This window comes from Mastigoproctus giganteus, chromosome 8 (genome assembly GCF_048544385.1).
Source record: "Mastigoproctus giganteus isolate SK-2022 chromosome 8, ASM4854438v1, whole genome shotgun sequence".
Classification (NCBI taxonomy): Eukaryota; Metazoa; Arthropoda; class Arachnida; order Uropygi; family Thelyphonidae; genus Mastigoproctus; species Mastigoproctus giganteus.
Genome location: NC_143582.1, coordinates 20,974,845 through 20,989,516, shown reverse-complemented (window position 1 = coordinate 20,989,516; position 14,672 = coordinate 20,974,845). Strand labels below are relative to the sequence as shown.

The 14,672-nt window shown below is 37.9% G+C and overlaps 1 protein-coding gene across 3 annotated transcripts in view; it reads right to left on the bottom strand.

Annotated features, from left to right (window-relative positions):
• Positions 1-10,747, bottom strand: part of LOC150081322 (organic cation transporter protein-like) — a 37,611-nt gene extending 26,864 nt beyond the window's left edge. For 2 of the 3 annotated variants that reach the window (XR_016547264.1, XM_090379163.1), the window contains exons 1-2: positions 7,145-7,509; positions 4,726-5,079 (exon numbers count right to left, since the gene is read on the bottom strand). Coding sequence is in view for 2 of the 3 variants with exons in the window: in XM_090379163.1 (XP_090235289.1) it covers positions 4,726-5,079; positions 7,145-7,156 (366 nt within the window). In the remaining variant the exon portion in view is untranslated. Of the gene's footprint in view, positions 1-4,725; positions 5,080-7,144; positions 7,510-10,515 lie in introns of those variants that run through there. The other variant, XM_090379164.1, reaches the window with a different exon arrangement.
• Between the last annotated feature and the right edge of the window lie 3,925 nt (positions 10,748-14,672).

The window sequence follows — 14,672 nt, the reverse complement described above, 5'->3', positions numbered from 1 at the left end:
AGTTGGATATCTTGTGGTCGGAAAGCCACCGCAGTAGATTGAATTCACCCTCATGTTCCTGGGACCAGTTCTGTATAATTCTGGGTTTGTGACATGGCGCATTATCCTGTTGGAAGAATCCATTCACAGATGGATACACTGCAGCCATGAAGAGATGCCCTGGTTGGAAACAATTTCCAGATAACCTGCGGCATTCGTCCTCTCGGTACCACTGTGGTTATAATCGCCGTCTTCTCGCTGGGTAAAAGAAGTGCAAGTTCCAATCCTCTCAGTGACGCGAGGAACTTTTATAGCCTTCTTTTTTTTAACTCCGTGGCTATTAGTGAGTCTCAGGCGAGTATAGAAATCTCCCCCCCCCCCTTTTTCCCCCCAGTAAACTGGTTTTTCGTTCAGCAAAACAAGAAAACTGACGAAAGAGCACACATTTTATGGACATAAAATGTGTGCTCTTTCTTCTCAGCTGATCTCAAGGGGGCCTAATGTGCACCGCAAAAACACTCCCCACACCATTAAACCGCCTCCAGCCTGCATTGCTTACATCTGACAAGATGGGTCCATAGAATCATGTTGTTTATTCCATATTGTGATCCTCCCATGAGAGCGAAATAGCAGGAGCCGGGATTCGTTAGACCTGATAACGTTTTTCCAGTCCCTCACCGTCCAGTGTTGGCGTTCCTGTGCCTACTGTAATCGTTCCTTCTTGATTTTTTGCTCACAGGAAAAGAATCCGGTTTGTTCATCGGCTGCGATACCCCATCCTTGACAGTACGACAAGTTGTGCGCTTTTTAATGCTTCTTTAGTTGCCACTGTTGTATTGGGATGTTATTTGACTGACTGTAGTCTTGCTTGTAGCTTCTTCACACTATTATGGCTTTTTCACAAGGTTTTCCTAGTCGCACGCAAAACAAGTGGCTCCTAACAAATAGAACACAAGCAGTTACATTTCTTGGCCTCCACAAACTAAATGAGTACGTGTACTTGGACCAGTAATTAACTACGTATATTTTTACATGTCTCTGCATGAGCAGACATAAATATGAACGCGGGTTCTGCGTCCTTCCTCAACTGGATCGAAAGCTCCAAAACCTTTTTTTTTTCTCTCTACTGCGTAAAAAATCGGTAGTACATCATTACGGCTATGTAATTTAATTAGCACACTAAAGTAATAGGTCAAAATATATGCAATTACTGGATAATTCAAAATTAGCGTCACAAGGTTGTAAACCTATAATTTCGTGCATCTTGAAGTTGGGTAACGTATCACGCATTGTATTGAATGCAAGCAGTCGTTCCCAAGCTTTTATTGGCGATTAGTAATTACGAGTTTTGCCAGTAATTGGCACATATGCAGTGTCAACATCAAAATGACAACTTTCGTTGGAGCAAAATGCGTTCAGTACGTTTTTCTCTGAAACATCAGTCACGCACAAATTCAATAGTTTTTGCACACATCATGGAACATAACCTTCTGAAGCTACTTTTAAATTTCTCTAGATATATTTAGAACAAATATTTTACTCTGTAGTTCTTAAGTTAACTGGTTGTCATAATAAGATCCATTTCTAACTTAATTTATAATACGATTTATCAATTTCTATATATCTTAAATATACAGGGTTGTTAAAATTAAAGTATCCCTATGTAGAAGGCTCTGGAGTGAGTTCTAAGGTACTGAATATCACTGTCCAGTGACGGAACAGGTGCGGGGTCCAGTCGGTGTTACCTGTTCCAAAAAATATGGCCCAATCATGAATGTGGCCGTAAATCCACACCACACTGTCACTTTAGGAGAATGCAACGGGACCTCTTGGATAAATCGGTTTTCTGTTGCTCAAATGCGACAGTTGTGCTTATTCACTTGTCCATTTAAGCAAAAGTGGGCTTCATCACTCCAAAGGATGTTCTATGGCCAAGTGATATCCACTGTCATTCGCGCCAGAAACTGAAGTGCGTATGTGAAATGAATATCTGCATCATCATGCTTTAGCTGCTGTAGCATGTGCATCTTGTAAGGATAATGCCGCAACACTCGACGCATTACTAGCCTTAAAGTGGAATACGGCATGTCCACTTCACGAGAAACAGCTGGCACACTTGCGCTACCGCATGGAGATTGACTTGATAAATCCACGATAGCCATAGCCACATCTTCAACACGAGAGGAGTCCACTCGTTTTCGACCTCTACCTGGTTGTCCAAGTAGTCCATTTGAAGCGACAGGACACCAAGATGTCCTGTCGCTTCAAATTTCTCAATCATTTTGCGGATAGCACAAACAGTCATAGGTCCACGTGGGCCTTATGCGCTTCTGACGCCGGAATTCTCTGATAGCTGCAGTGTTGCTGTTCTGATAGTAAAGCTTCACTAATAGCACCTCTTTAGCTCCCCTTTTACTGCAATTGTTGGCATTGCTGCTGTCATCTACTATGCAGGCAACCATCTACTGTGTGATTTTTAAGAGACTGCTTTGCTTTTATACAGTACAGTAGAGCTGAGTAGTGGCGCTGTGGTAATAACTTACGATTATGCAAGTTATTTGCATAATTGTAAGTAAGATAGTTACGCGCCATACAGTGACAAATTTTGTAACTAATTTTTTTTCCCATAAATGGCGAGCGCATTCTTTATTGTACCTATTGTCCAAATTTCTCTTCAGTACAAGCCTTAGAACTCGTTCCAGAGCCCTCTACATAGGAATACTTTAATCTTAACAACCCTGTACTTTCACAATATATTATTTTACCTAAAAACTCTTATCAATGTAACTTAAAAAGGAAATTACGTGGTATTCTATCTAAGCATAAAGTTAAAAGTTACACTTCATCACATGAAAATACATTGTGTCACCTTTATTAGGTACACTTAACTAATAGCGAATAGCTCCCTCTTTAGCTCCCCTAGAATAGCCAGAACAGTAGCTACACCAGAACAGCCTGGTCTTTGTGGCATGGATTCAACGAGTTGTGGAAAGCGTATCACCAGAGGGATTTAGTTTATGTGGACTTAATTGCTTCCACAGGTGTTGAAAATTGGATGGCTGCGGATCTCTACTCCAAAGAACTCCTTCCACCTCATCCCACAGGTGCTCAGCTGCATTGAAATCTGGTGATTTGGGAGACCACCACAGTAGACTGAATTCACTCTCCCGTTCATGGAAAGTTCTGTACAATTATAACCTTGTGACATGGAGCATTATCCTGTTGGAAGAACCCATTCGCGGATGGATACACTGCAGCCATGAGGGAATGTATCTAATCGGAAACAAGTTCCAGAAAATCTGTATCAACCAAATGTCGCTCCACCGGTAGCATACCCATTACACCGCCAATGTGAGGCTCCATTGTTGATACTTGGCAGGTTATTATATAGACTCCAGCTGTTTTCACCATGTTCTGGTCTTTCTATCGCTGCGTGAAACAGCAGGTAGAAGGCAACGTTATTCATATAATCCTCGGCTGTCCAGTTTTGGTGTTCCTGAGTACACTGTAACCATAACTTCTGCTGAGAGAAATAGAACACAGTTCGGTCGTCGGCTGTGATACCCCATCCGTGACAAGGTAAGACTAGTTGTGCATTCTGAAATGTCGCTTTCGTTACAACTGTTTATAGGATTGTTATTTGACTGACCATAGCTCTTGCGGGTAGCACCGTTCGTCTCTACATCGAATGGAAAAGACCCTAGTTCAGATCACGTCAATGACGCGAGGAATTTTTATGTGCCTTTTTCACAACGTGGCTGATCTCCTCGGTCTCAGGTGAGGGTATCATGGTTTCTTCTCCCGGAAACTGTTTTTCGTACAGCAAATAGACTAATCGACTACAGAACATATGCAACAATTTACATAATATAAACGGCGAAATATGGTCTAAGTTGCTGATGCGCCTAATTATTCTACATTTGACTGATCGTAACCTTTCTGTTACCCTGCACAAATCCTGACAACCTCCGTTGGCTTCTCGTATCAACCAGGTGTTTTTGACACTAGGTTGTCTAGACTCTAGAAATTGTTTCTGACAAGAGGCATATCTTCGTGGCCGCAGTATATCCATCCGAAGAATCCAAGCTATTTTGAGGACTAAAGTGGAACCTACTATCTATTTGTTAGATTAACCTAATAGAGCAACCACTCAGTATATGTATTTTTAGCTTTTACTGTGTTTTTTTTCCTTTAAATTTTTCTGAGGGGTAATGGGGGACCGACTATTAGATAAAAGGTAAACTGCAGCCATTATCAACCCACTGCAGGATGGAAGCCTCCTCAACAATTCATGCTGAGGGAAATGGACCATAATCTGCCATGCTGGTCCAGTGCGGGTTGGCAGATCGACCGTATTTAGTAGTCAGGGGCTTGAACCCCGGTCTACTCAAAGAGCGTGTGCTACTGCACTCCCGCTCCTGACCACTCGGCTACGTAGACGTACCTAATAAAGTGACCACTCAGTGTATAACTACTGAATCGTTCCTGAATTTCTTGTGAGATTTCTGTCACCAGACTAAATACTAGAGAATTTAAAAGAACGAAAACCTCTTTCTCTTGACGACCACTTTTGTTATATAGTTTCTGAGCGGTGGTCAAGGAAAATTGTATTGATTTTAGAAAAAATGAGAAATAGGACTTAGCAATAATTTTATTTATTTTGTACATAGTAAACAAAAAATGAAGATCCGTATATCTTTTAGAGTTATCTGCATAACTGAATGTTCGAGTTTAGAATCCACTTACCTCCTCCACTATGGTGGATCGGTAAAAGGATTTGTCGTACTTCCATTTTGTACAGTGAATGGTTGTGTTACTGGCGGTCCAGGTACTGCTGTTGATGTACTCTGCAATTGGCCTTTCGCATTGTCGTAGCATATATGCTTCAGAGAAATTCCCAGACGTGATGTTACTGTTTTCATCCGAGCACCAGAAATCGATATCTGGAGCATAAAAGGTAAGGGCTAAAGTGTTCCAAGCACCTGGTATTCCCACAAAGAAACAGATGAAACTAATTCTCAACTGCCAACGTCCAATCTCTCCAACAATATCGGCTAAATCAACCGCTTCTGTGGAGTGGCCTTCTTCTTTGTGCCCCTTCTATATAAAAAATAATAAAAGCGAAGAATATTTTTTCTGTTTGAATTTGAACAATAATTATATGATATTTGTTTACAAGTATATAAGACCATTTACACAAATGAAAACAAACTAGATCATTTGGCAGTAAAAACAGATCAGTAACTTAAGACGTTTTTCGGGGAATGATACCATTCCAATCTCATTGGTCGGGGAAAAAAAAAAAAACAAAAAACATTTTTTTCGCTCCCTGTTAAAATTTAGGGTTGTTCTTGTAGATTTGACGTTGATGAATTCAAATATGGCAACCATATTGCTGTAACACCCACAAATTTTAAGGGAAGGGATTAAAGTAAAAAAGTTTCTAGAATAAAAGATTTCATATATTTTAAGAAAATGTTACATACAGTACTAAATATTGAACAATGGGTCCATTAACCATATTCTATTTACAAAAATGTTTATCTGATAACAAAACACTTATTTTTCCATGTTTTGCCTTTGATAATCGTCCATTGGAATCTCCCGTACGAGATTCCAACTGTAGTCTGCATATTTGGACTTCAATTTCCCTGGTATCGTTTTTCCATTTGAGAAATATCGTGGTGAAACTTTTCACCGGGTTCATCGGAGGCTGCGCCCAAGTTTTCAGGAAAAAAAGTCTAAATAAGAATGTAGGAAATTAAGCTTTAACGTTTTCGGTCATTAACCTACGATATTTCAAAACTGAGGGTGATGAGAATTTTTTAAGCACATATCCGAGTTTTTGAACATATTTCCTACCAGAATCTGTCGAAATTATTTGAGGGAGAAAACTGATGCCGACCAGTGTTATCTACATGAATGATATTACTCATTCGTTGCTAGCAAGAATATTTAATAAACAAATGACACAACTGTAATGTCACATCCACTTATATGTCATCTATTTATAGATTCGTTAAGAGGTGAGTCTAGACTAGATTATATAATGATATGTCGCAAGATCGTAATTAGATAATGGTATACTCACGTCTAATTCATCTAGGCAAGATACGACTCCATTATTTTTAGAAGAAAATCGGAAGTCCTGCAAGAACTGACTGGGGGATTCCTCCTTCATATAAATATGATCCTCTAGATAATGGAACCCCTTAATAGTTAATAGTAAAAATGGGGTCTATCTCTGGTTATGGGACCCAAGAGATTTCTCATTTCTCATTCCTTTAGACATCAGTATGCAAACCCATTAGATTTTTCCAGATAGATGTTCCATTGTTGAAACTTGGGAGGAATGTCTAGTTGGATAACTCAGTATGAAAGCATGAAGAGAAAATATCAGTAGCAAAACTCTATATTATTCATTCTAAAAACAAATTCTCGTAAAGTAATTAATTTGAAGTATTTTGTTTCTAGTCATGGAAGGCTTTTGTATTGAAAATGAAAGAACGAAATAGAATTAATATAGATTTGGTGAAACACCAAATCTTTCGCCAGTTTCTAACCCGTTCCAAAGTGTTCTGTTACTTCAAAAAGGTAGAAAAATGCTGCTTGTACGGTATGTTGTTTGCTATTTCTGCTACTATGATTTATTCATAGCATGTGAAGGGGGTTGTTATTGCCTCTGCTTCTTCTCTTGAACGGGATGAGAAATTTTGCTTTTGTGATAACTTAGCTTACAATAATGCAGATAGTGTCATAAACAAGAACAGTTACATTTACTTCGTTCTTCCTTTTTAAAGCTTCGTAAACGAAGCTTCCTTGTTCTATATGCTATTTAAAATTTACTCTAGGGGGGGAGTGAACTGTATTTGCTGTGTCATTGAATGCACAGTAATCATGTCTACAACGTAAACATGTGGTGCGTTCATCAATGACAAATCTGAAACATTCAAAAATTAAAGCAAGGTATGTGGCCATATAAATATGCAATCTGTAGTTAACAGCCTACCAATAATTTGATAAAGATCGATGCTAACTTTTTTTACCTTCAGTTTAACAAAACAAATTTAAGAACCAGTTAAAATATTCGAAGTTTTATTCTAATTATGCAAATAATTAAAATACTGAATATCTACTACCAGCTATAAAAATAAACTTTTCCTACCTCAGTCTTCATGGTTGAATTTTAAATTCAACTGAATGTTACTCCCGCTAGTATATCTTCAGCGAGCACTGCCAGATTGCTGTACAACCGTTTTTCATTTTTGCCTCGCCGGAAAAGAAGTACACAAGCAAGGAGATCACTGGGTAAAGTTTCTGAGTCTGCTTTTCGTCATCTGAACTTTCAACTTAAGCGACATGTTAGATATACAGACTGAGATTGATGTTTTTACTGAAAATCAAGATAAGCCCAACTGCCTCCAGCACTGCCCTTGAAAGAATAGCGTGTTTACTATATCATCGCATTAAAATGCATCCTTTGAAGTGTTTATCAAAAGATACGGCTCTTGAGATTAGAAATAGAAGCTGGGCATGAATAAAATTATAAAATGCTTGATAAAATTACTGACAAAGGATTTTATTGGTGTTGCAGGATGTTCTCTGAGTTGGTATATTAATAAAGAATGATTTCACATCCCCTAGACGCCAGCAACCTTGGAAATCGGGAGGATACGGACATGGGGCCACTGTGCCTTCGGCGTAATGACACAAAATAACTACAGTGAAGTGGAGAGCAGAGGTCACAGATACTTAATAATGTATTCCTAATGGGTTATACCGTGCCATTAAAATATGCACGAAATAACTGAAGCATTTTGAGAAATTGTACATTAAAATGATTTGAAAATACAGTTTGATAATGCCTTTGATTAAACCAACTGTAACATTCTAAGTTAACAAATGTTAGGAAAATTATATCTTAGACTTAGTTTTCAATTTTTTTTGTTTAATTTTAAATATTTTTTTTATTTTAAAATCTTAAAATAAGTTTAAAAATATATTTTTTGCCATGGCATTCCATTTCGTGGAATACCATGGTATTTCTTAAAAGATATTTCACAGGATACCTCTGTATGCAATGCTTATGAAGATATCTATTGGCTATTGTGATGATTTTTAATTCTAGTTTAATGTTAATTTATAAAAAAATAAATAACTTAAAATAATCATTAAAATTTATATATTTTTTTTTTTCTATCCCCTATACTGTCAACATAATGACTACATTAAGAAGTGCCCAATTTTAAATCATTTACTGCATTCTTTCAAAACATTTACATGGTATCGTGAACGATACACATCCGCCAGGTGGCGTGACTTTTAGGTGTGCGCCAGTAGAGGACTAAACTGATGTATCATTTTTCAGTGCTGTTTAGTTGAGAAATATATTTGCTTTTTAATGCATTTCAATGTTTGCCATTTTGCGGAGACGAGTCATATTACTTGTAAACAGTTTTGTTGGCGTAAACAAGTTGCTTTTAATTAGGTAATGATGATGATCATCATCATAAGGTCTGATTAGTGTTTCAGATTGTTCACTATTAACATAAAGCGAATTCTTCGTCGCCTCTATAGATACACACTCCCGAAAATGCGTTAATCGAACATTGCTTAGCAATAAGAAGAAATTGAAAAGGTGGGACTGCAAGATAAAATTCCAGGCAGGAATTTTATCTTGATATATTTTTAAGCCTTTTCTGTTTAATCGGATCATACAGGCAAATTCAAATCATAAATGCTTTATAAAAATAACTTTATAACCGAGGACAGCGATATTTAAACTTTTGTCGATGTTTGGACTTTTAAAGATTTCAGACGAAAGTCTGAAAGTTCGTGTGAAAAAAGCCCAGGTACGAGTGCAAATAGTAGGTTTAAAGACATTTTGCATACCAATATTTGGTTCTATTCAATCAGAATTTCATCCAACTGTATACTTTTCGCTCTTGTTACTTTTTCCAGTACAGCTGCTTACATTCTCTCAAAGGGGTTGATTGAAAAGTAAGGTAACATGTTTTCGTGAAGAGAGAGAGAATTAATCACAACACAATGAAACAACACATACATGAAGGCATATTGGTGCACTAATTTTTGATATATTCACCCACTATATTTAGGCACTTCCACCACATCACGAGTGCAGTCTCTGCCGTAAAATTCAGGTACGTTCCCATTCAACTAGGTTTCAATGCAATGTTTAATTTTATTCTCATCACCGAATCGGTTTCAAGCGAGATGTTTTTTCAAAGGCCACAACAATAAAATGTCAAGGTCGGGACTGGTAAATAGACAAGCACCTTCTGTCCATACGAGGTAGCTACTTTTACTATGTTTAGTTGGGCCTTATTTGGATCGATTTCATTGTCGAACTGTTGGACCATGTATAGCTCGCAGTTGCCGATGCAAATTTTGTGGATTCGGTTCTTTTGGCTTGCAGTAATCGGATAACCACGCATTTCTTAATTTGTCTACGCCTCAAGTAGGGAAGCTATTTTGGTTCATTTACTAAAACCAAAATCCTTCTCATGCGACGGTTTCGCTATTAGTTAACGCATGGTTCTCTCACAAAAGATGTTACCTTACTTTAAACACAGCCCTCGCCCGTGCTGAAGGCATTACTTAAAGTATCTGAAGCTTTCTAAATTGCTTCACTAACCCTAGTTTCATGTGGACTGCATTCCAGAGGAAGCAAGGATAATTAGCCTAGCCACCTTGCAATCGTGGAAGGAATCTTAGAATCTTGAAATCCTATAGATATTCGTTAGCAGCTTTCATAGTTTAGTTTATAGTTGATCTTTTCCAACAAATATTATTTTATGTTTATAAAGACCATTCATATCTGGTTAGGAAAGATTCAAAAGTGAGATGCTTTTTTCTGTTAAGTAGATGTCCACTTAGGATCCAGTAAATTCCGTTCTTTTATGCAGAACCTGTTATATTTATATTAAATTTAAAAAGTGTCATAATTGCCCATTTTGACATATTCCAATGATACAGTATGAAAGATGTTGTTCACGGCTCAAATAAGGACTGCAAATTCTAAGATTGTACCAGTCTTGGAATTTGTACCATAGCCTGAGAGTGACTTCGCGATTCAACTTTCGCCTCTTCTTTCGTCTTCTGCCTCTTATGGTATTCCATACAGTAGTCATTGAGGATGTCAGAGCCTCCAGAATTTGCTAACACTAAGTCCAAGAAAGTTACCCAACTACTTGTCCGTATTTGAATTCGCTGAGCCCCGCCCCACGTGACATTTTGTTTGAAACTGGATCATATGCACTGCAATTCAATTTATGCTCACGAGCTACTATACTACTATACTGCCCTCCCCCACATCATTAACATAGTCAATATTGTGTATATTATGTGTTTATCCTATGTTGTTTTGATAATTTAGTGTATGTATATTTTTTTCTCTTGTTTATTCGTAAACCCTTTCACAAAAGTGAAAACGGAGTTGTGCTTCTAGAAAAATATATCAAAATTTAAATATTTTTTAAAGAATTAAACGTAAAGATAAATTAAAAATATAATTACCATCTACATACCTCCCGCTCTGAATTCAATTTTGCCGAAATAGTCACTTGAGTGGTTGCATATGCTGACTTGTCTGTCGCGAAATTATAAGCCTATCGCTTCGAAATGTCTGCAGTTCCCTAGTAACTTAACTAATCATGTTAAATCTTACACAGTTTATTTCTCTTACTACCTGAAATGAAGTAATATTAGCTCTCACAGTCACTGAAACCTTAACTATATATATACACACATCTAATTCATTCAATGTAAACAACAAGACAAATAAACAATTTCTTCGAGAATTTTCGTAACACTCGAAAAAAAACTCCCTTCTACTCTCCCTCTATCCTTGAGAACTGCTAACGTCATGCCCCATTGACCTCGCTGTAACCTTGTTAACCAGCTGGCTTTCTTCCATCTCTAAGCTAAGCGCCTCGAAAAATATCTCGTCTGAATCACACATCTAAAGCTTTGTAGAACAATGAAAACACCGTTTTGTGAAAATAGACGATATGCAAGATCTGCTCTATAACAAAGTTAAGCCTATTAAGCCTTTGCCAGTGGCTGGAAGGAATGATTTTTTTTTTTATTAATAATAAAATGCCCAACTTTCAAAGAGGTGCAAGCATTAAGATGGACAGGAGAAGCCAAGGAGGAGGAGGAGAAAGGAAGAACATTTTTAAACATAAAGCAAAAGGAAACACGGAGTTAGTCGGTCTCAGGCGAAGGTAGCATGGTTTTTGCTTCCGGAAACTCGGCTTTTTCGTCTAGCAAACCGGAAATCGACCAAAAGCATATTATGTACGGTGCAATATGGCCTAAGTTGCTGATGTGCATAAAACCTCACAACAACCAACCAGTCACTGCACCTTTAATGCCTGTGATTTATTATTCTTGTGGAAAAAGTTCAAAGTTAGTGTAACTAAGAACTGTTAATGCAATACTGTCTACATAATGTTTGGTCATAAAAAAAAAAAAACCATATGAAACAAATTGTATTTGCTTTCATTTCAAGAAACTGTGTATTATAACTCCTAGCTCAGCAGGGCCCATGTCCTGACGGTGACTCGATCAGCGTACTTCGACCTCGCTGATTCTTAGATCCGCCACTGATTATGAGGTGAGAATCATAATTCTAAGCTGATGAGAAAACTCCAGACCGTGAGGACATGCATGTCCATGGGCAAGTGTGGCAGATACCGGCTTAAGCAGGGAGGTGCTCTCACCATCTCGAGATTTTTCATGGTTTGGGCTTATACCATTTTTCGTCATACTTGAAACAATGAACGCCACGAACACTGACATTCTGGACAATTCCACTCTTCCCAACTTGTAGCAGCAGCATGGGTTTCAGCTTAATAATGCATCATGGCATACTGTACAGCCTGTAGTAACTTGAATATTGTATTAATGAAAGGTTTGAAGTCATGCCATGCAAAAACTTTATTGCCCAAAAGCTTGTCCTTAAGCCCACTGAACATGTTTGTGACGAACTTGAGCGTCTGCTTCATTTGAGGCCAACATAGCCCGAAATCAGTAAAAATTTGCAGGAACGGGCCGAAACACTGCCTTACTGTTATTAAAACTTTATTCAGTCTACAGAAGTGCGTAATTAAAGGCATGAGTGGCCGCCCAACACGTACATTGGTGTTCAAAGAAAGTGCATCACTTATGAATTTCACATTTCGAACCCTTTTTTCGATGGCATGTTACATTAATGACTAGCATCACAAATAGAAATATAAACCAAAGATATTTATTAATAGTTAAGGCAAAGCTAAGTAATATTTGACAGGTGCTCTCAAAATATTCCAAAACGAGCATTTGCAACCTTTATACAACAGTTTTGGTAAACACGACAATTATGGCTGAAATGTTATCAGAAGCCCTCAATTTGCTTCAGTTTATCATTTTAAATGGAAAACAAAATGAAAAGTTCACCAGGTGCAAACTAATATTTAGTTGAACCGCCTCTGGCCTTCATGACAGAAGCACACCGTCCAGGCATTGACAAGATCAATTTCTGAAGATAATCAACTGATAGTTCGTGGTTCCAAACACGAATTGGCTTCCTGATGTTCACGAAGGGTCTTTGGTTTCTTTTTGGCAACTGCAGATTCCACATGATGCCAACAGTTCTTTATATGATTCAGGTCCGGGCTGTTTCCTGGCCAGCTAAGAGTTGTAATGGACCGTTCTTCCAACTATTTTTTCACCTGTAACAAATGTAAACACATTACTGTCGAACCTCTAATGCAGAAATGAAGCTAAAGTAAGTACAGAAGTGCCTACTTTCACTTTTCGCCTGATGACAAGCAGCAGAGTCGTCCTGAAAGATGCAGTTACTTGGCAAGTTGAAATGGTCTCCAATGTTTGGTAGCAATTTGCCTTCCATTATAGCCAGGTATCCACTGGCATTTACGGAACCTTTTATAAACTGCAGGTGACCTACTCCGCGATACGAAATGCACCCCCATATCATTTGGCTAGTAGGAAATTTCACTACAGACACCATACGATCTGGATTCAAACTGCAGTTTGAATTTCTTCTCATCCGAGAAAATAACTAACTTCCACTGCTTGGGGTCCATTTGACATGATCCTTACACCAAATTAATCTGGCCTTTTTCATTTTTTGTGTGAGGAGGGGCTTCTTCTTAGGACGACGGACAGTCCATTCTTGAAGAGGCTTCTTCTAACTATTACTGCACTTGCTACCACTCCTGTATGTTCTTCCCATTCTCTTTTCAGCTCAGACGAAGAAGCTTTACGGTTTTTTAAGGCATAAGCGCTTCAAAACGGGGTCCTGTTTTGGTGTAGACTCGTTTTACATCCGGTTTTTTCCTGTCATCAGAACCAGTATTCTTGAGTTTGGAAAGAAATCTACTCACTGTCGACTGATTACAAGACACTCTCTGAGCAATTTGAATTGAAGAACATCCTTCCTCACGTAAAGCAACAATAGCACTATTTCTTCATGGCGTCAACTGCACGTAACTCGCCATCCTGACACAAGCAAGGAATGACTGCAACTCTTGCAGAGCATGCTTATATAGCTGAAAATAACAGCTGATGCAATATTACGGCATCACCTACGTGTGTCAATCTTATCTGATGCAATCTGTAAGAAATATTGCAATATACTTACGTTATTCGGACGAAAATTACAATTTTAAGGGGTGATGCACTTTCTTTGAACACCAGTGTATATATTGTATCAGTAAAAGGTTGTTTCAAAGATGCAGGTGTCTGGTTACTTTTCGCAATATGGTTACTTTCCATAGTGTATACGAACATATTTTTCCGTAGTATTTAATTTTTTTTGGGGGGGGGGTAACAAAGTGGTATCGTCACTGTGCTCCCCACACCAGGTGGAAAAGGCCCTGGTTGGAATCCCGTCGATGACACGAGGAACTCTAATGGGCTCTTTTCACTCCATGGCTGAGCTAGTCGGTCTCAGGCATAGTTAGCAAGTTTTTTTCTCTAGAAACTGGGTTTTTTTTTTTCGTCCAGGAAAATCGACCAGGGAACACACGCAATTTACAGACACATTGCATAAATGTATATATAGAAGAAATTTTAGGTGACTAATAAAATAATTTGAATATTTTCTTTTTTTTTTTTTTTTTTTGTAAAAGCTACCCATGTGGAGCATAACAAGTCCCCAAAACAAAAAGTCTGTGTACACAACCAGTTGTAACATTCTGGTGAAATCATTCCCAATGATTTTCTAATTCTTCCACTCACACTGTTGACATTTGCTGGAAGAAATGTTGGTGAAAGTTGGAGAAGCTAATCTTCAGATGTATGCCGCAACGCAGATTTTGATATTCTTTTACCAGTTGTTCAATCATAATTTGCATCGCTTTAGTTTCCTAAGATTGCTTTTGCAATACAACTACCCCTTTTTCATTGTCGTCCCCGGATACTAAAAGTCATTTCATTCTTTATTCATGGATCTCATTCTTCATTAAGCACAACTCTACATGAAGGTAGGTGAAAGATGTAAAAGAACCACGAGCTTATTGATCACGTTTTTATTGCCTGGTATAAGATGGCTATGAAAAGCTGATTTTTGACAACTCAGTGTCTATTTGCTCTGATATAGACTGTTGTACAAATTAGAGAAGTATGATATTAAGTAAAAGTTACCACTACGAATATTTATTTATTTA